Below are 26,078 nucleotides of genomic sequence, written 5' to 3' on the forward strand. Positions count from 1 at the left end.
TTTGAGCCACAATCAGAAATTCCAATGGATTCCTCAACACCAATTTAGAATCAGCCGGTGGAGTTTTTTCCAGAAATAGATCAAAATTCAAGAAAGGAGGGAAGGATATAGAAGGCGAAGACAATCTCAGTAGGCGGGAACTGTCTCCTGGAACGCCGGATAGTGGATCAGTCACACAACAATAATTACCACGGTAGTTGCTACAATAACTTCTAGAAGGCTATAAATAGGACCCATTACATTGTAATCAGGCTTCTTACTTCTTAGTTCTCTTGGCTTAAGCTTTCGAGTATTCTAAGATACAATCTCTTCGCCTGTAACTTCATCTTGTAATCATTACTTCAACTGTAGTCATTTGAGCTTCAATCAGCTATACCTTCTACTGGTTGTTCCTATAATGTGAATCTGAAATTACAAAAACTTGTCAATTGTCCAGTCTGTCTCTTATTTCAGTATACTATTTCAGTTCAAATAACTATTTCAGTCCAGTCTCTAGTCTCTATTCCAATTTAATTGACTAAACTGGCGACTTACCAGTAGCTCTAAATTCCAACACTGGAATCAGCTATCTAAAGAGATCAACTCCAATTCCAATATAAAACTCATGGGATGTTCATAAATATGGAGTGGAAAATGTATATATTCTTGTTTGCTTCGCACTAATGCTGGTTTCAGTAGACTCCTTAGTCTAAATCTAAAAGCTCGACTATACCAAGCCAAAACTGGTTATGGTAACTGACTCTTTGCGGGAATGGTATGGTCATTTGACTGGAATCATGTCAATTTCCTGTTTCTGAGTACTATAACTCATGATGCTTTCACTTTTCTTAGAAATTCCCGACATAACAATATGTCTAACATAAATGGAGGATTGACCTGCTAATGGCAAACAGAATGTCTTAAACTGGGGCTCTTTTAAACCATTTGACTATGCATGTTACTAGAGCTAGCGCAGATTACTTCAAGTAAAAATCATATAGTAAGAAGCTCGGGTTTAGCTATACGAAGATGGAGGTTGCTTGATATTATGCATAACCTGTCAAGGCTGCGTATATATGATTATTGTATAAAAGAGTTTACTTCTACTAAATGACTTGTCTATTATTATCAGGGTATACCAACGTATAGGATGATAGCTTGGATGAGTACTATAGTTAATCCGATCAAGAGAGCACAGATCTCAAAAAAGCTTAAGGCTGCTAGGGCAGAGTATATAGCCTCATTTGTGGCAAAGAACAAGGCATGGTCGAGGCAGAGGGCATACGTTAATCGAACCTGCAGGAATAAGGGGATTATAAAGATGCCTAAAAACATTGATAGTTGGTAGGCTGTTGAAACTTTGTATGAATTTGTAATTGGCAAACATGGTTTTTTTAATAATTTTCATTGAATGAATTGTTGATATGCAAAGAAAAAGTGAACTTTTGTGACATGGATAACAACTAGGATGCCCTTACGTCACCTGCATACAGAGCCAATGCTAACAGAATGTTATGTTGTTCTATGGGTGCAGGTGAGGGATACTCTCTTTGGTTCAGCTTTTTGGTTGCTTATGGTTTGGAGGAGAAGATGTTGGTTCGCAGGCTCATGGCTCTTATGCCCCACATGGTGGGTTCAATCCTCTAAGGTGTGAGGGGGAGGCAAGGGGGGCGAAGGAAACTCAGGTACCGAGTTTGTGGCAACATAAAAAAACACTGGAACTTTCTCTCTGGCAAGGCCCTTTCAATAGATCGCTTATTCCGTCCTACTCGCAACCTCTGAAATGTCGAAGAGGAAAAAAATTTGCAGCATTCTGCATTACACAAAGCTCAGACGGGTAAAAAACTATTGAAATAGTGTAATATATCAGAAGCGCACCGGTTAAAGAGCGATTGCGAACATGCGGCCTGCGATATATCAGTGCGACAACTCAAACATTTTGCTGGCGTGGCGAGCGTGCTGAAGAGGTGCATAGTCTTGGTCGTTCTTCTTGTATACTTTTTTTGGTGTATGAGGGGAGCGGCCCGGCGTGCCCCGAAAACAAAACAAAACAATTAGCTTGCAGCATACCTACAACTGGGGGGCTGAATTATCTCCTTCATAGCCGTGGTCCCCCGTCCACGGAGGCCTGTGTGTGAAAGAAGCAGTATGAGGTAGAGTGTCGTAGTGACCATGGTAGGCGTGCTTGGACCAGCCAGCAGTATGAGGTAGAATGTGTCGTATTGACCATTGTAGGCGTGCTTGGACCAGCCAGCAGCAGCCAACTCACGTTTCTCGTTGATCGCGAGAGCCAACCGAAGCATACCAGACGGGAAGGAGCAGAACGAACCGACACTCACACACACAGACACACACGCGCCATTTCATCTTAGCGCGCACTTGAACAGAAAATGGCAATGGCCACCTGCGACATCATGGATTTCCGGAACCCACAGCCTGCTCTTTGCAGAAAGGAAAGTGATTGCAGAGCGCCAAGCCAAGCTTGGTTCACAGGCAGCTATTCGCTACAACGGCTCTCTATCTCTACCAAAAGGTATTCCCTATTTTTCTGTGCTTAGCTTGTTTTTGGTCTCATCGTGGGTGGATCTGTTCAAGTCTAGGTTTTTTTGTTCCAAAAGGTTAAACAGAGGGGTGCATTTTACCCTTCTGTGCAATAACATGCTTATACATATAAATATTTTCGGCAGGACACTTACACATTTTTGTATTCACAGAACCAGTTCTGGATCATTGAGCAATAGTAGTAGCTACTTACTGCGCATAAAGATCCTCATGGATGTTTCTGTGCATTCACTTGAATGTCCGATGTGGCTGGGCATATCCAATTCTAGTCACACATTTCATCAGGACATAAGCCATTGTTCTATAATTCGAAACGTTCAAAAGATTTTGAATTTTGTGCTGTGATTGAACATGAAAGAGCGAGTTCTATGCTTATCTTGCTGTGGTTTGAAGGGCTCTGATCTGCAAGCAGTGGCAAAGGCTGAAGCTAGTTGCTGAAGCCAACAAGGCAGAAAATGGACGAGCTATTGTAGATACTTCTCTAAATCCACGTGTCGCAGCTCTCAGACCTTCCAAAACCATGGTGATTGCTGATTATGCTACTGCATTGGTTGAATCTGGCATTCCAGTTATCAGACTGGCAGCAGGTGAACCTGACTTTGACACCCCAAAGCCCATAGTTGAGGTGAGCTCTGTTCAATGCAAATGCATTTGAATACAAGATCAACTTTTTGCCAGAATTGTGCATATCGTAATGAACATTTTCATGTGGTTGAAAGTGGGCTATGATAAGGAAATTGCCAAGGTGCAACATGAGGGGACAAGAGAGGGTCTTGGATTTTGCATAAGGAATATTTGTTTGGTTTTCATTTTCAGGCTGGTACCAAGGCAATCCAGAATGGCTTCACCCGCTACACACCAAATGCAGGAACCCTTGAATTACGCAAGGCCATTTGCCATAAACTCCAAGGTAATAACCCTTGGGCTCTTTTTGTCAGGTATGTATGCTAAAACCAGCCAAAGGCTCATACTCTTTCTGTTTCAGAGGAAAATGGTCTTGCATACTCAACTGATGAGATTTTGGTGAGCAATGGAGCCAAGCAGAGCATTTTACAGGCTGTTCTTGCCGTGTGCTCTCCAGGGGATGAGGTCATTCTCAAAAAGCTTACTCTTTGTGATTTAACTACTACAGCGTAATGCTTATTAAATTGTATGTAGACAAAATTAGCTGCCTAAACAATGTGCAAGTTTTGACTTATTCCCAGTGGTCCTATTGTGTCATTTGGGTGCAAGCATATACCACAGAGCTTGTAGTTACTTGTTCATTTGATCTAGCATACTAAAGAGCCTGTAGTCAACTGAGGTTTCAGAATTGTGTGTGAATTTCTTGAGCATAGTTTTTCCATATGCAAACCATACGGCAATGGGTATGGAAGCATGGTTCAAGCCTTGGAGTTGAACACCCTAACCTTGGTTTACAGGCAATCCACTATCCTATGCAAAGCTATGTAATGCATCTAAATGTCGTTGCATACCCTCTAGTGAGTCAGAGATCAACACAATATCATCAGCATACAGGTATGTCGTTGCATACCTTGGAGTTGAACACCCTAACCTTGGTTTACAGGCAATCCACTATCCTATGCAAAGCTATGTAATGCATCTAAATGTCGTTGCATACCCTCTAGTGAGTCAGAGATCAACACAATATCATCAGCATATATCAACAATGGAATCCATGTCCGTGCTAGCTGGGCACCTCAGTCACCCTCTCTGTCAATGTAATCAGAAACCTCATCTATATACATAGCAAATGGAGTAGGAGACAATGGACAGCCTTGTTTCACTCTCATTGATGTTGATACTCAAAATGGGTTCAACTAAATCTGAAATTATAGATTTACTCTTTGTATTTCTTAGTATAATTAGGGTCATGTACACCGCAATGGATCAGGAGATCAAGACCTACATTCACTTATGGTTAGGAAACTGTGGAGTACACAAATGCATACACTTATCTTAGGGTAGTCTTCATTGGGCAAAAGTTTTCTTTGAAGAGAGCAGCAGAGACTAGACTGACTAGAGCGTATGCGGCCTTGGGAGGATTGGAGAGGATGTGTTGTTAGGTTCAGCTCTAGGAACCCCAAACAAAGCTTTGGCTTTTTGATACCTTGGTAGCTTCAGCTATGCTCTATGGGGTTCAGCTTTGTGGACCCTCTGTGGTCAAATGGGTGGAGAAGTATGGACATTGGAGAGGCCCTCGGTATCTATGATCTCTGGGTTGATTAGAGCCAAGGCCAGTAGTATTCCATAAGCTGTGCATAAAGGAGACTGATCTAGTAAGTGCCTCTTATCTCCATAGGGGGGCCTCGTAACTCGAGAGATAGATATGCCAGATTGGCCCTTTAGTCCTCCAGACAATTAGCTTTACAAGGGGGCACATCATGTTGATATGCATAGATGTCCTCATGGTTCTAGATACATGGCTTTAACATGGACAACTTGCCTCCCTTTCGGTACTTCCTTGATGCACCATCATTGTCTCTTACACGAATGGAGATAACTAGACTCATTTGCGAGGACTTGAATGGCTGACCCAGTTGGACACGAGGAGGACATGGATAGAGCCGACACAGGAGTTGGGCACGAAGATGGCTTTCTATAGAGAGCATCTATTCCAACTCACAGGGATGGGTTTGTGATTTGACCCGGCTATATGGATACACATCTATCTCATGCGTTACGGTGTGCCATTGGTTAGATACGTACATCTTCAGACCAACTTGAGATTGAGACTGGTAGATTCAAAGGGATATCAACAACTAACAAAATATGCCGCCTAAGCCATATACAGCCAGAGACGGAGATGCAATATATATGTCAGTGCACAATGTATTACATGATACGGGGTCCTATAATTGTAGAGGGGCACCACATGCCAGCTAAACAGAACATAATTGGGGGGATAGAGAGAGAGAAGAAGAAGAAGAAGAAGAAGAAGAAGAAGAGAGTTTTAACGTCGTAGGAAACTATCCCAAGAGACCTTAAAGATCTAGCCGACGAGGAGTTGAACTCAAGATGTAAGGTGCAACGGAAGTGAATGTTGAATTTTGTTGAAGATGAGTGCTCCGAACTGTGCTCAAGGTTCCTTTACTTACGGAAGGGAGAGCCTTCCGTTCCTTTAGTGAGAGAGTGCAAATGATCACAAACAAAGTGGTACACTGTGAAATTTGAATGAAGGTGCATGAGTCTGAGAGATAGAGAGAGAAGAGAATATGACACCGGACAAGTTGTCAAACCCTCCTCCAAGGGCCCCACTCTCGATGGCGAGAGCGGTCTAGGCTATTGATTGCACAAAAACCGGTACAAGATGCTGATGCAAAGTGTATCTGGGATGAAGTCGACGACGACGACGACGGTGGCTGACTGAATTGGCTTCCTTCGGCTATTTCTTTATCGGCTGATTTGCTGTCGCAAAATGCTGCATTTGCTGGTATTTTAAAGCGCAGATGTGCTGGCCCGAAGTCGCTATCATGTGGGATGAAAAGCGCTGGTGTAAAGCTGTCCAAAAACGCTGACCTAATGTTGTCCAAAACGCTGGTCTTGAGGCTTGAAAAACGTTGGTTCTGCTGCTTAGGCAACGCCGGATTGGCTGCCTTGAAAACGCTGGATGGCTGAAAATCGCTGATCTATAGGGCTGAAAACTACGCTGTGTAGTCATTGCTGAAAACGCCAAGTCTTCAAGGGGGTGGTTCTTGCTTGAGAAGGTGCTCCAGATGGCCTACTGCACTGGGTGCTTGTTGCTCTCCTTCCTCCTGCTGCCAGAAATGCTAGTGCTAGGGTTTGCTTATATATTAACTTAGTCAAATTGCCCTACCCAGTTCCTAACAAAAGCCACTTAAAAATAATAAGTGAAAAATGTCAAGAATAGGGAAAATAGGTTTAATGCATTGGAAAATGTTCCAGATGGATTTTTATGGTAATGCTGATGATCATGCTGTGTGCATCCAGAGGATATGCATCTACTCTTAAAGTGTCTGGACATGCACGGTCTGTGAACAGACTCACAAAAGTGCCAGATCACTTCCTAATCTAAGTGAGTTGAACCCATATCATGAAGTAGCTTGTCCACGTACACATAGGGTTAGATGTGCATGTGACACAAGACCTGTTATTCAAGAGGGAAATGGCATAACCAATCTACCACACTTGGGCTATAGAAAGTGTCACAAACTGGTGATGTGGCTGCCCAGTACACACACACACACACTGAAACCGGCCCGTAGGGTGGTAGGCGTTGGCTTTCACCCGAAATTCTTTACTTAAACACACACACAGAGCACTTTGCAAGGAAAACCTGCGACGGGAGTTAACACTTGAATACACACACGGCTCGGAAGCTAGAATGCTCCGAGCAGACGCCGACAACCTGTAGGCCCCAAAATTGGCGCCCCTTTCGGTATTTCTTTATTCTTTAGGAGGGTAAATTACAAGGTAAGGTCCTGGGAATCCTTCACGTGTATCCACCTAGATACCATTTGATTTGGCCAAATTTCGGGAGCATAACAGCCCCAAAACTTGCGCGAAACCAATTCCCCTGCTGGAACTCGCTTGCACTGGCGTATACCCTCTGATTCCTGTCCAAAAACAATAAATTCAGGACGCTGTATTTACTGGTTTTTGCCCTGTTTTCAGCCCCAAACAGTCCCCTAACTGTCCTTTGCCAGTGGGGCACGATTCCCAATGATCCTGGCGTCCGTACGGCTGAAAAACAGTGAATTTACAGCGCATACACAGCGCTGATTTTGCACCTGTACGGTGAGGTTATGACCCTCACCAGTGCCTGCTTTGGAGCAGCAGTTAGCTACCCCTATTCCTGCTCAAGGAGGCTCTTGCCTCAGCACAAAAGCATGAACCCACACAACTGTACATCAGTCAAATGAGTAGCCCTCTTGTGGGGCATCACATAACTGCACGTAGGGGAGAAAGAGAGCAGTATGTAGCGTGTGGGGCATCACTCCCGTCACCATACTGTACATAGAGGGAAAGAAAGCACTCCATAGCTCTTAACCTGTGACAGGCTCTCAATGAAGCATCCTCCCAGCATAAATCGAGCGCCCCCTCTTCTGCCCTTAACCTGTAATGCATCTGTGAACAAATAGATGCAAAAAGGGGAAGATTTCCATGGCTGCCAAAACCTGTGTATCGCTGAAAACGCAGCAAAACAGCCCTGCAAACACGCATCTGATGCCTTCCAATGCTGAAAATGAGCTCCTTGGACCTAGGCAAAGTCATGGGAAGCTCAAAAATGGAGAGAAATGGCTGAAAATCCAAGTTAACAGCCTCCAAAACTGCTCTCAAAAGTCAGTTACGAGTTCTCTTCTCCCAAACTTGGTAAATTGACCACAAAGTGCCACTTGGCACTCATACATGCAATTTCCCCGCATTGGGTTTCCTGCTTAAAAATCTCTCAACTTGTGCATCAGTTGACTTTGCAGCAGAGTACTAAAATGTTCCCTTGGTCATACCGAAGGTAATGACACGAACACATTTCACGGCCCAAAATAGCAGTTCCCTAATTTTTAGGAGATGCTTCCGTCGGGCTCCCGCTGGTCTTCTGACCATCTATCCTCATTGGGACCGCATCCAAAAGTGCAATATGGCCCAACTGTCGGATACTTTCTGTTGGTAGTCCCACCTTGACTTTACGCCTTAATTGAGTTCACTTCCTAGTATCCACCAACTTGCTAAGTGCGACGGGGGGACCTATATGATCTTGCTTTGAGCCTAGACATCCTCTTACCATACGAATTCCAATGCCGACCACTTCTCGTCTGCGGGTGAATCTACCGTTCACATTGGCCATACAATGTCCGACCGTTTGCTACTTCAAAAAGAGGGTCTTAAACAAATAAAATAAACCCCATTGGAAAGAAACCAACAACCAAGGTTAGCAGTTGCCACATCTCTGTGACATGGTTAATAACTGCCACGTCCTCGTGACACACACCCGCCCTGCTGCTTTGGAAATTCACGTTGAAATGATGACGCGGCTGCACCGTATGGACATGCCCGCGTTTTGCGGCGCAGATCACGGAAATCCGTACAGCTGACGTGACACAACTGCATATGGAAATTGTTGGTAAATTTTGGGCTGCTTTTTAGCTATGCAAGGCAGCTGGGAAAGAGAGAGAGCTTTCGCTTTATTTGCTCAAGAGAGCTTGTGAGAGAGAGAACATGCTTTTGATTTTCAAGCTTTTGGGGCTCTGATTTTAGCATCCCTTGTAAACCTATATAATAGTGGCTTGGGCTCTCACTTCCTAGAGCAGCTGGAGGCAAAGTCTGAGAGTGAGTCCCGACCTCTCCCTTGTACTTTGAGTTGTAGATTAATACACAAAAAAAAACAGAAAGAGGCGCCAGACTTTGGGGCCAATATCTCCAGGCACGAAACTCCGTCGGGCTAGTGTCGAATCAATTATGAACTGTGTATTTTTTGAAGTGAATTCTTGTGGTGTCGCGGTAGAATCTCGACTTGGAGTGTTACAATGGTATCAGAGCACGCCGATTTCTCTTCTACCGGGAAATCCGATCCTTTTTATGCGGCACTTACGGATTCAGACAGAGATCAGTCGACTTCCTCTGCATCCGAAGATGCGGGAAGAGATCACGAAGAGGATTCACGCGGGGAGTATGGCCCACCTCGGCCTACTGAGGCGAAGCTCTAAGAGATGGAGCGTCGACGATCTATCGACGATAAAGACGATGCTAAATTTTGTGAAGGACCAGAAATTTGCAAAATTTATGAGCCAGACCTCCTTTGACGAGGTGCACTCACAGTGGCGGCAAACCACAGAACCACCCCTCAAGCCGGCACTCAAGAAACCTCCTACTCCAAGGATGTACACATAGCAAGAATTAGAAGAGGTGGTTGATGCATGGATCTCTCAGCTTTTTGATGCGCAAAACAAAGCAGAAAAACACGACAAAAAGCAGAAGAAAGGAACTGACTTTCCGGGTTATTTGGGTCGTCAGTCTACATTTGCATCGGCAAGAAAGCAGAAGAAGCGTGTTCGATTTGAAGGAGTATCCAGTTCTTCTTCTTCTTCTTCTTCTTCTTCGAGTTCTTCTAGCTCTTCTGACTCGAGCAAAGAAGACAGAAAAGGGAAAAAGCGAAGCAAAAAGCAAAGCTTCGGAAAGGGCAAGGAAAAGGCAAAGAAGTCTAAATCTCGCCCAGTTGTTGACAGTTCTACATAGGACTCGTCTTTGGATAGTTCGGACTCTGATGACAACAGCTTTTACGCAAAGAAGAAGAATTTCGATAAAGCCAACCAATATGACTTTCTGGAAGATAAAATGCGTATGCAATGGATTGATGCAACTTGGACTAGGCAGATGACGACGACGACTTTATGGCTGAAATCTGTGGTCTTCTATCTGCTGAAGTTCGGGACTGTTTCGGTGGTTGAGAAAATGACTGTTTTGGCTGCGTTTTTATGGGCTGAAAATGGGGGAACTTCTGCAACCAACTGGGCTGATTCTACTGCTGTTCCATAGGGCTGAAAACGCTGTGGTTCTGATGCGGCAAGGGCTGAAAACCACTAATGCTGATCTGCTTTTCTGAGCTAGCAAAAACGCTAGGCTGGCTGGAATCGCTGATGGACTTTAATGCTGAAAACTGAAAACGCTAGCAGTTGAAGGTGCTGGTGATGGGAGCAATCTTCAAACGCTAGGATGCTGATGATGATGGCGATCAAGGCAATGCTGAAAACGCCAGATCTTGGCGAGTACGGCTGAGGTTGTCCAATCCAAAAATGCTAGGCTATGGGGAAAGGTAGCGCCAAGGTTGGGGGTTCTGCGGGTTCTGCTGAGAAGTTGCCTGTTGAGCGGGGAGCTCCTGCTGCCTCTTCTGCCAGAAAGTGCTAACTTGGGTTTGCTTATATATTAACTTAGCAAAATTGCCCTACCTACTTTTGTTGGAAGGTTTAAAAATAATAAGTGAAAATACAAAAATAGGAAAAATAGGCTAAATGCTGGAAAATTTCCCTGACTGAATCTGATGGATTCTGAAGGGAATACTGATGATCATGCTGTGTGCAACGAGAGGATATGCATCTATGCTAAGTGACTGGGCATGCAAGGTCTACGAATAGACTCACAAAAGTGCCAGATCACTTCTAATCTAGACTTGACTTGACTGAATTGAACCCTGATCATGCTGTAGCTTGTCCACGGACACATAGAGTTGGATGTGTCACGTGACATCCCCTTCTTTTCAAAGTGAAGTATTGGTACCGAACTGTATGGTGTCGAAGGAGATCGCCCGGAATCCTGGAAGGGACTCTTCGTCGGCCCACTATGATGCGTGGGTCATGCGGTACTTGAACTTCATAAAGGTCTGCAACGCTTGCTTCTTTGGGCCGCGCCGAAAGCGACACAAAGTCTTCTGTGGTTTTTTCCTTGCTTCAACTTCGTTGAGAATCATGCTTCTTTCGTCTTCAAGAATCTCCATGGCTGAAAATTCCTGAAACCACTTCCAACACAAAACCATGAACATACATTCCATGTAAAGTGAAGGGAAAAAATCTTGTCTTCTCTAAAGACTGTGTATGCAATGTAGATGAACATAGAGACGGAGTGACAACCCGTTCATCAAACACATGCAAACAATGGGATCGAATCTTTCTCTTATGATCTAGAGCAATCAACTGTGGCAAAACACAATGGAAATGCCCATGTTTGGTGCTCATACTTTCATGTGCTCTGTCTACAACTGTGTCATGCCAAGGAAGAGACATGGAATGTGACTTCCTGACATACATACTTTTCAGCTTTTCATGAAAAATCCGCATACATTCGTGCTCATCCATGAGAGAAACGTGTTCAACATACAATATGTCACGTCTAGGAAAAGGGATCACATAACGATGCTGACTAAAATACAGGAAATGATCACAAATGAACCATTCGAACAATGCGTGCGTATCAATCATGCGAACACATAATACTTCCTGTGAGGGTTCTTTGGACCTAGGCTCGAGAGCCAAGATCGGTTCTTCTTGAATGATCGAATTGTCCTGTGGGGGTTCTTTGGACCTCGACTCGAAAGCCAAGATCGGTTCTTCGTGATTGATCTACAACGAGGTTAGCTTCGCTAGAAAAAGCATCAACTGACACATCATCCTTGTGAACAATCACATCTTCTTCGTGCAACTCATCATACTTGTGAGAAATCACATCTTGATCATGCAAATCATCATGCTTGTCATTGTCATCCAAATCATTATGCAAATCATTGGCATCCAAATCATCATGCTTATCATTGTCATTCAAATCATCATGAAAATCATTGTCATCCAAATCATCATGCAAATTATTGTCAATCAAATCATCATCATGCTTCACACAATCATGCCAATCCTGTGTGTCATGCTTTGGATAAGAAGAGACTGAGAGAGTCCCCTTTTCCCGATCCTATTGAATCTGTGCCTGCATTTGAGAAAAGAGTCGCAACATCGCTTGCATTCTTGCTGTGGTCTTGCGATCATATTCTGCTTGTCTTGCTTTGGCTGCCAAGCGGGCTTGCTAGCTCGCACGCGCTATGGCTGCCATTCGTTCTTGGTACTGGCGCTCGATGGCTGCCATGTCTTCTTCGCAAGCTTTTCTTTCTGCTTCTCTTTCTTGGTCCAACTCCTCCCTAGGAGTTAGCGCAATCCTTGTCGTAGATGGAAAAGGGGGAGGGTCGGAAAAACCTCCTTGTGAGGAAAATTCTTCTTCGCCTCTCTCATGCTCATCACCTCCAAGCGAAGTATCCATTCCGCTTTGAGTGATGATCATTCTGAAGTCGTGGGTTCTTGTGGGTTCTTGGGTTCTTAAGTTCACGAGGAACTTGGGTTCTTGGGGGTCTTGGGTTCTTAAGTTCACGAGGAACTTGGGTTCTTGCGGGTCTTGGTTCTTGAGGTTCTTGGGGTTTTCTTTTGCTTGCAAATCGCGTTTGAGAAGGATCTTCTCTTCACCCAAGTTCTACTCTTTTCCGCGGGCGCACCCCTTGGCGGCCTTGCGCTCACACCAAGGTTGCTTTTTCCCACCTCACGTCGATTGGCCGGCCGCTAAGTGCACGGTCTGCTCTCAATGAGTGAAAAGAGACACAAGGGGAGGCTGGACAAGCCCTTCTTTCTTGGGATTCCTGTTACTCTTCAGAAAAACACGATTAGGAATCGACACGCCCAAGCGAACTTGGGTTCGTGCGACCTCAACAAGCAAAAAAAATAATTCTTGTGGTTCTTTCCTTGAGTGATACAGAACACTGCCAAAGCTCTGATACCAATGTTAGGTGTTGGGGTATAAAGCCCAATGTGGTCGCCCAGGTAAGTGGGCGGGCTGCCAGGTATGTACACATATTCTTTTGTAAAAACCTAATAAGAACTCACTATGCTCTACACATTACAGCAGAGCGAGTTGACCATATCGTCGTGCTCTTCTTCTCGCACTCTCTCTCGCGTCGCACTTCCGCTCGTACTCCTTCAACTGGTATCAGAGCTCAGATCGAGGCTCGGGGTAGCACTGCAGGAGGCTAGAGTCACCAACTCAGATTGGAGTAAAATTCGATAGGCGAAGACACGGCCCTAAATCTCGTGGACGAGCCCGAAGGGCTCGGTGTTGTCAGAATTTCATTTTGAGGTCATCTCGGCCACCGTTCGGCTTCGACAAAGGTATGTGCAGGCCATTTTCGACTACGTGGTCTCGACAGGTGCAGATCCGACTCTGCAAATTTGGGGTTTTCGGCCTACGACTGTAGGTGCTGAGGATAACGACACTCCCAGAGTGTTGATTTGTGGCTGTCTACACATCGAAGGACGGCTCACAGTTCTTGGAGACGTGTCACATACGACACGGGCGCATCTACACACAGACTGTAGATGACATCCACTAGTTCATCAGGTAGCTTGTGTTTGCTGCTTGATATTCCAGATTTCATCCTGACATTGCAGGTACTTCCACATGGGATGTATTGTCAGATATGATGTATATTTGTTGAGGGTTTGTTGGCTGTGAGTCACGCAGCAAACAACCGCCGCAGCGGTTACAGCATACAGTGGGAAATTTGTGGATGTATGACTTTGTGGGAAGTCTATGTACTGTTAGATTTACTGCAGCCTTTGTTGAGGGTCAAGTGAGGTTTTATTGAGCTGGGGGATTCTCGAATGTTGAGATCCTTTCGGTGATACAGGTCTTGGAGCGATCCCTCGAGCACCCTTAGATAGGCAGCTAGGATGTATTGATTGTGAGTTAGACAGTTGGGATTGCATCTTTGCTTTACTGCCGTTGAGGCATTGTCGCAGTCTATGCTTATAAGACAGTGACAGGACAGTGAGAGACAGTACAGGTGCAGGACAGGTTTACCCGCAGCTTACAGTGTCAGAGAGACTGTGTTTTTTGAGCTGTTTTTTGGTCTGTTTTTTAGTACACCAGAGCCATTTTACAAAGGAGACTCTGTTAAAATTTCTGCAGAATCTCAAGCTTTCTTGGTTCATTTGACATGTTGATATTGGTTCAGAGGTCAGTTTACAAGGGAAACTTTGCCAAATTTTTCCCAGAAAAGTAAACTACTGTGAAGCGTAGCTATGGCTGGATCACAGGACACTGCTCTTTACAATATCAAGAAGCTGGATGGAACCAATTACCCATTGTGGAAGAAGCAGATTTGGCACGTGTTGGTACAAAAGAAGCAGATAAAACCTATAAAGCTCAAAGGGATAAAACCACAAGATATGGACGAAGATGAATGGAGCGAAATGGATGAATTGACACTTTCTACCATTATGCTGACTTTGGCAGAAAGCGTTTACTTCAATGTAGCAAATGAGATGTCGGCTTATCAAGCATGGTTAAAGCTGAGTGATCTTTATGAGAAGCAGAGTGCAGCTTCACAAGTATACTGGCTTAAGAAGCTTGTTGACTTGAAGATGAAAGAAGGGACACCTATGTCGAATCATCTGAATGAATTCAACACAATCTATAGTTAGTTGTCAGCTCAAGGTGTCAAGTTTGATGAACCTGTTAGAGCTATGTTCCTGTTGATCACATTGCCGGAAAGTTGGGACACTTTTCGCACAGCTTTGAGTAATTCTGCACCTCCAGATGGTTTGAACATAGCAGGTGTAGAAGGAAGTCTGCTTACTGAAGAAACCAATAGAAAGACAATGGACAAAGGCAAAGGAACAGCCTTAGTTGTCAGGGGAAGAACCAAAGAAAAGTACAAAGGTGGAAAGAGGAATCAGTCTCGTAGCAAGTCCCGCAGTGCTAAAGGCAAGAGTGACATAGAATACTACCATTGTGGCAAGAAGGGTCACATGAAAAGAGACTGCAGAGAATGGAAAGCAGAAAAAGGCAAAGAGAAAGCCGAAGACCATGGTGAGAAGAACAAGTCCTCAGTGAAGATTCAAGAAATAAATGTGACAAACATTGTTGCAGAGGATGACAGTCTAGTGTCAGGAGACATCTACTTCTTGAAGAATACAATGGACTCAGCTCTTCTTACAGCATCTGATGGAAATGCACTGAGTGATTGGATTATGGACTCAGGGGCATCACTTCATGTGTCTCCAAACAAGGAGTGGTTTACCTCTTATGTGACCACTAAAGATCATGTTCGGCTAGGCAATGGGCAGACATGTGAGATCTTAGGTGTTGGAGATGTTCAATTGAAGTTTCAGAATGGCTCTTCTTTCACGCTGAAGAATGTGAGACATGTTCCCGCAATTACAAAGAGCTTGATCAGCACAGGTTTACTTGATGATGCTGGCTACGTCACCACTTTTAGACAGAACATGTGGAAGATATCCAAAGGTTCTATGACAGTAGCACATGGAGTAAAGTCTGGAGGACTTTACATGATTTATGTATCAAATGTCTCTAAAAATGTAATCAATGTAACCGAGCAGCCGAACGTTTCTTTGTGGCATAGCCGGTTAGGACATATGTCCAAGAAGGGAATGGAAATCTTGTCTCGTTCTGGTTATTTGCCTGGCTTTTCATTTAATGATTTTGAATTCTGTGAACATTGTCTATATGGTAAGCAAACACAGCAGCCACATAAGCATAGAAGCAGTAGAAGAGATACACAGCTGGCACTTGTTCATAGTGATTTGTGTGGACCTATGCCTAACCTATCTCTAGGGTGAGCTTCTTACTTTATGACATTTATAGATGATTACTCGAGAAAAGTATGGGTTTACTTTCTCAAGCACAAGGATGAAGCGTTTAGTGTTTTCAAAACGTTTGTGACACTTGTGGAGAATCAGAGTGGCAAGAAGCTTAAATGCTTACGCACTGACAATGGTGGAGAGTATGTTTCAAAGGCCTTTCAGGACTTTTGTGAGTCAAAAGGTATAAAACGTGAACTTACTGCTCCTTACAATCCTCCTCAAAATGGTGTTGCTGAGAGGATGAATAGGACCATACAAGAGAAGGTCAGAAGTATGTTGTCTAATGCACAGCTGCCAAATGGGTTTTGGGCTGAAGCTGTATCAACAGCTGTTCATCTTGTAAATAGATCTCCTAGCAAGGTTTTGCAGAAGGATTCAGTGCCAGAGATGGTATGGTCAGGCAAAATGCCCTCATACAAGCATCTCAGAGTCTTTGGCTGTGAGGCATATACTCACGTTCCAAAGGAATTTAGGAACAAACTTGAGCCAAAGAGTAGAAAGTGCATCTTTCTAGGCTATGGTAATTCTGGTGAGATGGGGTACAAACTTTGGGATCCCGAATCCAGAAAGGTTGTCCGCAACAATGATGTTCACTTTAATGAATCCAAATATCATTCTAAACCAGAGAGAGTTGAGGAGATTAGAAAAGTTGTCTTCCAAGAAGATGGACCTGCACGTGCAAGACAAAATGTCAGGGCTCAAGAGGAGCAAGGACAAGATAGGGTGGAACCACAGGTTGTGGCTGAGCCTGAGCCACCTATTGTGCGTAGATCTGGACGTGTCACGCGACCTCCTGATAGGTTTGTTCCATCTATGAACTATGTCATGTTGACTGATTGCAATGAGCCTTCATGTTACAAGGAAGCAATGCAAATGAAGGACTCCGGGAATTGGCAATTGGCCATGCAGTTAGAGATTACAGCTCTGCATAAAAACCAGACATGGAAGCTAGTTAAATTACCACGGGGCAAAAAGGCTCTACCCTGTAAATGGGTTTACAGGTATAAGATCACCGCTCATGATAGTCAGCCAAAGTACAAAGCAAGGCTTGTTGCCAAGGGCTTTAAGCAAGAACAAGGCATTGACTTTGATGAAGTCTTCTCTCCGGTGGTCAAGATGACTACATTGAGATGCTTTCTTGCATTGGTTGCCATATTAGATTTGGTGTTGCACCAAATGGATGTCAAGACAGCGTTCTTGCATGGTGATTTAGATGTGGAAATTTACATGCAGCAGCCAGAAGGGTTTGTTGAGAAAGGCAAGGAAGATTGGTTATGCCAGTTGTTAAAGAGTCTTTATGGCTTAAAACAATCACCGAGGGCATGGTACCATAAATTCCACAAGTTTATGCTTTCTCAAGGCTACAAACGTAGTGAGTTCGATCACTGTCTATATACAAAGAAGGCTAAGGATGGTAGTTGGCTGATCCTTATTTTGTATGTGGATGACATGTTGATTGCTGGCAAGCACTTGGAAGAAATTTCAGCTTTGAAGTCAAAGATGGCAAAATCGTTTGACATGAAAGACATGGGTGAGGCAAGTCATATACTTGGTATTCGAATTGAGAGAGACAGATCAAAGAAGTTGATTTGGTTATCTCAAACAGAGTATATTGACAAGGTTTTGCAACGTTTCAATATGGAGAAGGGAAAGGCATTGAGTGTTCCATTGCCACCATATGTGAAACTTAGCAAACAAGATTGTCCTGTGTATGAGGAAGAACAGGTTGAAATGGATAAGATTCCATATGCGTTTGCAGTGGGTAGTTTGATGTATGCAATGATTGCTACTCGCCCAGACATTGCATTTGCAGTGGGAGTAGTAAGTCGACACATGTCAAACCCAGGCAAGAAACATTGGTAGGCAGTGAAAGGAATATTGAGATACCTGAAAGCTACAAAGAGTATGCGTATATGTTATGGGAGTCAGGAGCTAAGTGTAAAGGGTTTTACAGACTCAGATTATGCAGGTGACTTAGACAACAGAAGGTCTACGTCAGGGTATGTTTTTACATTGGTTGGTGGAGCAGTATCATGGCGTTCTAGATTACAAGATTGTGTTACTCAGTCTACTACAGAGGCTGAATATGTTGCAGCATCAGAGGCATGCAAAGAATCAATTTGGCTTAATCGACTAGTAACAGATCTGGGAATCAAAGAAGAGATGCCTGTGTTATATTGTGATAGTCAAAGTGCTATACAATTGGCTCGCAATCCAGTTTATCACTCAAAGACAAAGCATGTGGATGTGAAGTATCATTTCATCAGGGAAATGCTCGAGGATAAGCAACTTCAGCTTGTCAAAGTTCACACCACAGAAAATCCTGCTGATCTACTTACAAAAGGACTTCCCTTAGAGAGCTTTGCGCATTTTCGCAAGCAGTTAGGTGTAGGGTAGTACATCACTTCTCTACATCTCTTGTATATTAGCTTGTATAGTAGCTTCTCTCACACTTAAAGTACCACATTGGACTTTAAGTGGGAGGTTGTTGGGGTATAAAGCCCAATGTGGTCGCCCAGGTAAGCGGGCGGGCCGCCAGGTATGTACACATATTCTTTTGTAAAAACCTAATAAGAACTCACTATGCTCTACACATTACAGTAGAGCGAGTTCACCATATCGTCGTGCTCTTCTTCTCGCACTCTCTCTCTCTCTCTCTCTCGCGTCGCACTTCCGCTCGTACTCCTTCATTAGGTGCAGCAGAATGATTTGTTTGCGCTTTGCTCAAGATGAGTGCTCCGAACTGTGCTCAAGGTTCCTTTTAGTTCTTATGGAAGGGAGAGCCTTCCGTTCTTATTGGAAAGTGCTATGATCACAACAAAGTGAATGGACACTGTGCGTGCAAGTGTATGAGACTGAGAGATAGAGAGAGAAGAGAGATACGACACCAGAGACGTTGTAAAACCCTCCTCTGAAGGTCCCACTCTCGTCGGCGAGAGTGGTCTACCTTTTGATTGCACAAAGTGGTACAATGCGTATGCAATGGACTGATGCAACTTGGACTATGCCGATGATGACGACGACGACTTTATGGCTGAAATCTGTGGTCTTCTATCTGTTGAAGTTCGGGACTGTTTCGGTGGTTGAGAAAATGACTGTTTTGGCTGCGTTTTTATGGGCTGAAAATGGGGGAACTTCTGCAACCAATTGGGCTGATTCTACTGCTGTTCCATAGGGCTGAAAACGCTGTGGTTCTGATGCGGCAAGGGCTGAAAACCACTAATGCTGATCTGCTTTTCTGAGCTAGCAAAAACGCTAGGCTGGCTGGAATCGCTGATGGACTTTAATGCTGAAAACTGAAAACGCTAGCAGTTGAAGGTGCTGGTGATGGGAGCAATCTGCAAAGCTAGGATGCTGATGATGATGGCGATCAAGGCAATGCTGAAAACGCCAGATCTTGGCGAGTACGGCTGAGGTTGTCCAATCCAAAAATGCTAGGCTATGGGGAAAGGTAGCGCCAAGGTTGGGGGTTCTGCGGGTTCTGCTGAGAAGTTGCCTGTTGAGCGGGGAGCTCTTGCTGCCTCTTCTGCCAGAAAGTGCTAACTTGGGTTTGCTTATATATTAACTTAGCAAAATTGCCCTACCTACTTTTGTTGGAAAGTCACTTAAAAATAATAAGTGAAAATACAAAAATAGGAAAAATAGGCTAAATGTTGGAAAATTTCCCTGACTGAATCTGATGGATTCTGAAGGGATTACTGATGATCATGTTGTGTGCAACCAGAGGATATGCATCTATGCTAAGTGATTGGGCATGCAAGGTCTACGAATAGACTCACAAAAGTGCCAGATCACTTCTAATCTAGACTTGACTTGACTGAATTGAACTCTGATCATGCTGTAGCTTGTCCACGGACACATAGGGTTGGATGTGTCACGTGACATGAAAGTAGAAAGAAGAAGAGCACCCCAGAAACGAAAGAAAAGGATGCACGATCCCAGCTCACTCGTTGAGAGAGGATCAACTATATCAAAGAGGGGAAGTGTTTTGAATGCGGGGAAACTGGGCATATCTCCGCGAAGTGCCCTAACCAGGCACCGAATGAATAGGATGAAGAAAGGCAAGAAAGTTCTAAAGCAGCTGAGGGACATGGTAGAAAAGATGGATAAAAAAACAGAATTGGTACCACATTGCATGGGCCCAAACCGAATCAAATGAATAAAAGTACAAACTTTGCCCTTTTTAGGGCAAAGGGAAAGATCAAGAAGCTCTTTTGAAGGAGCCAAGGCCAACTTCTTTTCATTTGAATTGGCGGCTTGATTTGGAATTACGCTCGACAGGCTGAGGCCAAAGGCGAAGGTAGTTCTGGCGGCACCCGGACGGGATGTTGCCATTACACTGATCATTGGCAAACTTCGTTTGCAATGACAAGGGTGTTTAGGGCCCGACGATTTCTACGTAATTTACCTAGAAGGTTGTGACGTCCTACTCGAAATCCCTTGGTAACACAAGAACAACGCCGTGGTTGACTATTGACGGGTCGAGAATGCGACTTTGACAAATGAAGGGCTCAGAGATTGTACTTGATGAACTTTAGTTTCTTTACTCATTTTTTTTTGGAGAGGATTGGACGATGAATGAAGGTCGAATATGCTTTGACCTGAACAAAGAACGCCAATATTTTCTCCACACTCATGCCGATTGCTTTTCAGAGGGCCTGCTAGGCGAGTTGTCCTGAGGATCATACCATTGATCTGTTACTTGGAATCACACCACCGAAACGGCCACCTTACCGTGTGAGCTGAACCCAGAGATACACCTGTTTGGGACACATTGTCTCAGCAGCAGGAGTGTAGATGGACCTGGCCAAGATAGAGATTATCTGTGATTGGCCCGATTTGAAGAATGTCCATGAAGTTGGAAGCTTCTTGGGCTTATGTTCTTACTACCGGCAGTTCATCAGAAAGTTTGCAGAGGTTGCTTCCCCTTTGCATTTGTTGAGGCAGAAAGGAGTCCTTTTGTCGTGGGGACCCATAGAGGTGACTACCTTTCAGACATTGAAAGAGAAATTGACTACAGGACCAGTTTTGACTTTGCTGGACTTGCAGAAGTCATTTGAAGTATATTGCGATCCTTGTGATCGTAGTCTGGGTGTGTCTTAATGCAAGAAGGCCATGTCATTGCCTACGAGAGCCAATTGTTCTCAAGGCCGGAATTGACAGCACAGATTTATGAGCAAGAGCTTTTGGCGGTTATCCATGCTCTTACTTAGTGGCGACATTACCTACTCGGAGCGGATTTTATTGTCTTTACAAACCATCAGAGTTTACACTACTTCTTGTCACAGAAGCAGCTATCGGAAAAGCATATGCGGTGGGCGAACATCTTGTCATAGTTTCACTTCGAGATTGTCCATGTGCAGGGACAGAAGAATTTGGTGGCAGATACTTTGTCCCGGAAGCCGTTGGTGTCACAAGACGGGCACCACGTGCCAATAGAAAAGAACAGACTGAACAGACTTTTAGCACTTCAATAACAACTGAATTGAGAGAGAGAGAGACAACACGGAGTGGTGGAATTCCACCCTAGAGAGTATTGGCCCCAAACCTTGGTGCCCCTTTCGGTATTTCTTTATATTTTGCATCAACACTGTACAGGTCGATACTCCAAACTCTGCACCTTCTCCAGGAAGCATGCCAGAGAATGAGCCCTAACCTCATATTTAAAGGCCCTTGGCTTGAAAAGCAGTTATAGTGAAAAGCCTTCAAAACTCAAAAGCTTCTGGTCCAAAAAGCAATGCCAAAAACTGCCAGCGTAATTTACAGAAATCAGTACAGCTTGCCACGTCATCAGCCAGTGCAAAACGCGGAAATTCGTACAACCTGCCACGTCATCATGCCAACTCAATTTTCGGAAATCTGCCACGTCATCAGCAGTTCGGCAATTTTCGGAAATATGTTGTTGCTTCTGCGTCTTCTAGGGTTTAGGTCCCTCGGCCAGTAGCTCCGTTCTTCAGTAGGTTGACACGTCAGCAGTTTGTTACATCTCTCCTTCTTGAAAGAGAGTAATCGTCCGCGATTACAACATATCTGCAAAACAACTCAAGTTAGCTCAAAAGAAAAGTTCTCCGAGGAACATTCCGAGGGACAATCAGTTTGCTCTTTTTATTAAGGAGTTAGCTTCTCCTTTCTGCTCTTTTGATCAAGGAGTTAGCTTCTCCTTTCGGTTGTTTTGATCAAGGAGTTAGCTTCTCCTTTTGGCTCTTTTGATCAAGGAGTTAGCTTCTCCTTTTTGCTCTTTTGATCAAGGAGTTAGCTTCCTTCGTCCAGATAGAAACTCTTGATATTCCAGCGTAGTAAAATTAGCCATCACACCTAGACCGTAGTGATCTTCCTCGGGTGTCTTGATGCACTAAAAAAATTACATACCCAGGCAATCTCATCCAATTAGGAATATTCAGTAATTGGCACATCACAATGCAACACAAATGCTTACATATGCAAGTTACAAGACACAACAAACAATGCCGCTGAGCACTCCCCCGAGACAAACGGTCTGCGGTATGAAGCTACTCAATGACTACCTCGTCACTCCCCTCGCAAATAACCTAAAAAGGTCCGGGCCATGAGCTCAGAAGACTGTACAACCAAACGTTTCCCAGACCGCAGTCTGCGTCGCTTGGAGGTTCAAGCATACAACCAAACGCTCCCCAGGCATCGTCCTACGTCGTTCGGAGGTTTTCTAGCATACACGGAATTCGGCCTGCGTCGTTCCGAGGTTCAAACATATCAAAACGATATTTCTCACTTCTCCACACGGGACTAAAATCACCAATCATTGAAACCAGTATCAAACCAGAGTCAAACAATTCAAATCGGCACCAAAACAGGTTCAAAACAGATAGCATCCATTTCAAACAAATTCCAAACAGGATCACCAAACAAGTTCTGAAACAGATTTCAAACTAAAAAAGCAATCTCGACATCAGTCGAGCTCGAAAAGTCGACCGAATTTCCATCCTGAAACTTGCACCAAAAATTAGGGTTAGGTTTCTTCCATAAGGTCGTAGCCGAGCACAACATGGTCCATCAGCTCTTGGACAAACAGTGTTTCTTTGGCGGCGATGGTAGTCCCAAGATAGCAATCACACTGGATCTCTTGCTCGTGAAGAGACCCGGTAGAGGGCGCAAATACCTCAAATAAATTTCCGATAGCTCTGTCTGCTCTTTGTAGGACCGGTATGATTTCAGAAAAGCACATGCTTGATGCTCTGATACCACTGTCACAAGACGGGCACCACGTGCCAATAGAAAAGAACGGATTGAACAGACTTTTAGCACTTCAATAACAATTGAATTGAGAGAGAGAGAGAGATGACATGGAGTGGCGGAATTCCACCCTAGAGAGTATTGACCCCAAACCTTGGCACCCCTTTCGGTATTTCTTTATATTGCATCAACATTGTACAAGCCGGTACTCCAGACTCTGCACCTTCTCCAGGAAGCATGCCAGAGAATGAGCCCTAACCTCATATTTAAAGGCCCTTGGCGTGAAAAGCAGTTATAGTCAAAAGCCTTCAAAACTCAAAAGCTTTTGGTCCAAAAAGCAATACCAAAAGTTGCCAATGTAATTTACGAAAACCCGTATAGCTTGCAACGTATCAGCCAGCACAAAACGCGGAAATCCGTACAGCTTGCAACGTCATCATGCTAGTGCAATTTTCAAAAATCTGCCACGTCATCAACAGTTAAGCAATTTTCGGAAATATGTTGCTGCTTCTGCTTCTTCTAGGGTTTAGGCTCCTTGGTCGGTAGCTCCGTTCTTCAATAGGTTGATACGTCAGCAGTTTGTTACAGTTGGTTCTGGCTATTTCCGCGATACATCATAGAAGCTTCAAGGATATGGTCGGTCAGTACGCCACAGATACAGATTTTGCAGATGTAGGTAGCAGCGGACTATTTCATTCGGGATGGCTACTTGATGAAGAAAACCATGTTGTGGGTTACACAGTTGTTGAGGGAAAATGTTCTAACCGAATGTCCCCGCCCACCTCTTACGGGTCACCGCGGCATAGCTACCACCTTGAAAGGTGTGGAGGGATACTTCTTTTGGCCGAGACTCAAGAAGGACCCTGACGATTTGCTTGGTCAAGTTTGACAGGCATAAAGCACAGGGATTGTTACAGCCTTTACCCACACCCACCCGCCCTTGGGAAAGTATTGCAATGGATTTCATTTTTCATCTCCCGAGAACACAGCGTGGGCACGATTGTTTATTGCCCAGATCTTCAGATTACATGGCATGCCTGAGACGATTGTCTCCGACAGGGACCCCAGGTTCACGAGTTTGTTTTGGACGGCTATTTGGGAGAACATAGGCACGTGGTTGCAATTCTTGTCATCGTTCCACCCGCAGACTGATGGGCAATCAGAGATTGCTAATTCAGTGGTACTAGATTTGTTGAAGTCTTCTTTGTTGGATTTGAAGACTACATGGGAAAGGTTTTTACCTTTGGTGGAATATGCCTACAGAAACAATATCAACTCTTTGTTGGGGAAGGTGCCATTTGAGATTATTGAATTTGCTACGAAGGTTCCACCCTTCCTTAGCACGAAAGATGAGATTTTTCTTTGAAGCCGACCAGTTCACGAGGGACTTGGTCCGGAAGGCTTTTGAGAAATCTCAAAAAAAGGCAGCAGATCGACTTCGTCGTGATTTGAAATTGAAGGAGAACAATTGGGTGCTCTTACATTTTGGGAAGGCACGCCCGAGAAAGAAAAAGGGAAAGGAGCGGCTTTCTTGAAAGCTTAGCATGAGATAGTGTGGACCTTTCTAGATTTTTTGAAAAGGTAAATGATGTCTCCTTTGGACTGAAGCTGCCCGATACTTGGAGGATTCACAATATTTTTTATGTGAGTCTCTTGAAGTCTTTTGAAGGTGATGTGCCCGATGATGAGCAACCCGAAATGGACGAAAACGAGCAGATACTCGTTCCAGAATAGAAATTGGCACAAAAAGAAAGAAGGTAAAGCGAAATGACTGTTCTTGGTTAAATTCAAAACCTACTTTGCATTGGATGCGAAGTGAATGGAGGAGGAGGACCTAGCAGATACTCCTCAGATTGTAAATCTTTTGGTTTAGCATAGTCTATTTCAAATGGAACCCCAAATTCAGCTTGGACGGATATCTAGTGCAGCGGGTATGCACAAGAGGAGAGTTACTCCGCTCCTTTGTGAACAGATGCCTCGATTTTTGATACTAGAGTCATTGATGTCTCTTTGAGCTTTAGGGATACTGAGAGCTGACAGTATTCTGCTGTAATGACTTTGTGAACTGGAATTCCCGAACATGATACTGACTCGTTCTTGACTTGTTTAAGTGCAGGAACTGATAGACGAAATGACTGCAGCATTTTGGTAAGACTGATCTCGATAGACATGGTTGCAATAGGGATTAGTCAATCCGGCATCTATGAGATCATGAGTGGATCTAGATGCGATTGCTAATTGCATTGCCAATAAAATCATGGTCTGAGATTCGAATGAATGTTGAATGTGATTTATCATGTGATGTCCTGTGATGTCATGTGATGTGACTGTAGATTGGTACATGTGCTAGATGTGTGTTCCTAGTGGGTCGGTACTAACAGTTAGTGTCTGCTAAGACAGTTTATGGCCTCTGTCTGTTTTGCAGGCGTAATTGAGGGCGATTACAATGCTTTCAAGAGGGGGGTATGTCACAAACTGGTGATGTGGCTGCCCAGTACACGCACACACACACACACACACACACCCGCCCTGTTGCTCCCGAAATTCACGTTGAAATGATGACATGGTTGCATCGTACGGACATGCCCACGTTTTGCGGTGCAGATCACGGAAATCTGTACAACTGACGTGGCAGAACTGCGTATAGAAATTGCTGGCAGATTTTGGGCTGCTTTTTGGCCACGCAAAGCAGTTGAGAAAGAGAGAGAACTTTTGCTTTATTTGCTCAAGAGAGGTTGTAAGAGAGAGAACATGCTTTTGATTTTCAAGCTTTTGGGGCTCTGCTTTTAGCATCCCTTGTAAACCTATATAATAGTGGCTTGGGCTCTCACTTCTCAGAGCATATGGACGTAGAGTCTGAGAGCGAGTTCCGACCACTCCCTTGTACTTGAGTTGCAGATTAATACAAAAAGAAATAACGAAAGGGGCGCCAGACTTTGTGGCCAATATCTCTAGGCACGAAACTCCGCCGGGCCAGTGTCGAATCTTCAAAGATCTATCCGACGAGAGTTGAACTCAAGACCCGTTATTCAAGAGGGAAATGGCATAACCTATCTACCACACTTGGTTGTGTGTGTGTTTGTGAGAGAGAGAGAGAGAGAGAGAGAGAGAGAGAGAGAGAGAGAGAGAGAGAGAGAGAGAGAGAGAGAGAGAGAGAGAGAGAGAGAGAGAGAGATGGATGAA

General features: G+C 44.2%; 1 protein-coding gene across 1 annotated transcript in view; it reads left to right on the plus strand.

Annotated features, from left to right (window-relative positions):
- Positions 1 to 2,231: 2,231 nt before the first annotated feature.
- The window catches only part of AAT (aspartate aminotransferase), a 64,411-nt gene continuing 40,564 nt past the window's right edge, over positions 2,232 to 26,078 (plus strand). Inside the window, exons 1-4 of the mRNA XM_086496355.1 lie at positions 2,232 to 2,512; positions 2,935 to 3,166; positions 3,358 to 3,451; positions 3,527 to 3,630. Of these exons, the coding sequence (XP_086352481.1) occupies positions 2,370 to 2,512; positions 2,935 to 3,166; positions 3,358 to 3,451; positions 3,527 to 3,630 (573 nt within the window). The 5' untranslated portion in view covers positions 2,232 to 2,369. The remainder of the gene's footprint in view (positions 2,513 to 2,934; positions 3,167 to 3,357; positions 3,452 to 3,526; positions 3,631 to 26,078) is intronic.

This window comes from Adiantum capillus-veneris, chromosome 23 (assembly GCF_014529385.1).
Source record: "Adiantum capillus-veneris isolate H3 chromosome 23, ASM1452938v2, whole genome shotgun sequence".
In the NCBI taxonomy this organism is placed as follows: Eukaryota; Viridiplantae; Streptophyta; class Polypodiopsida; order Polypodiales; family Pteridaceae; genus Adiantum; species Adiantum capillus-veneris.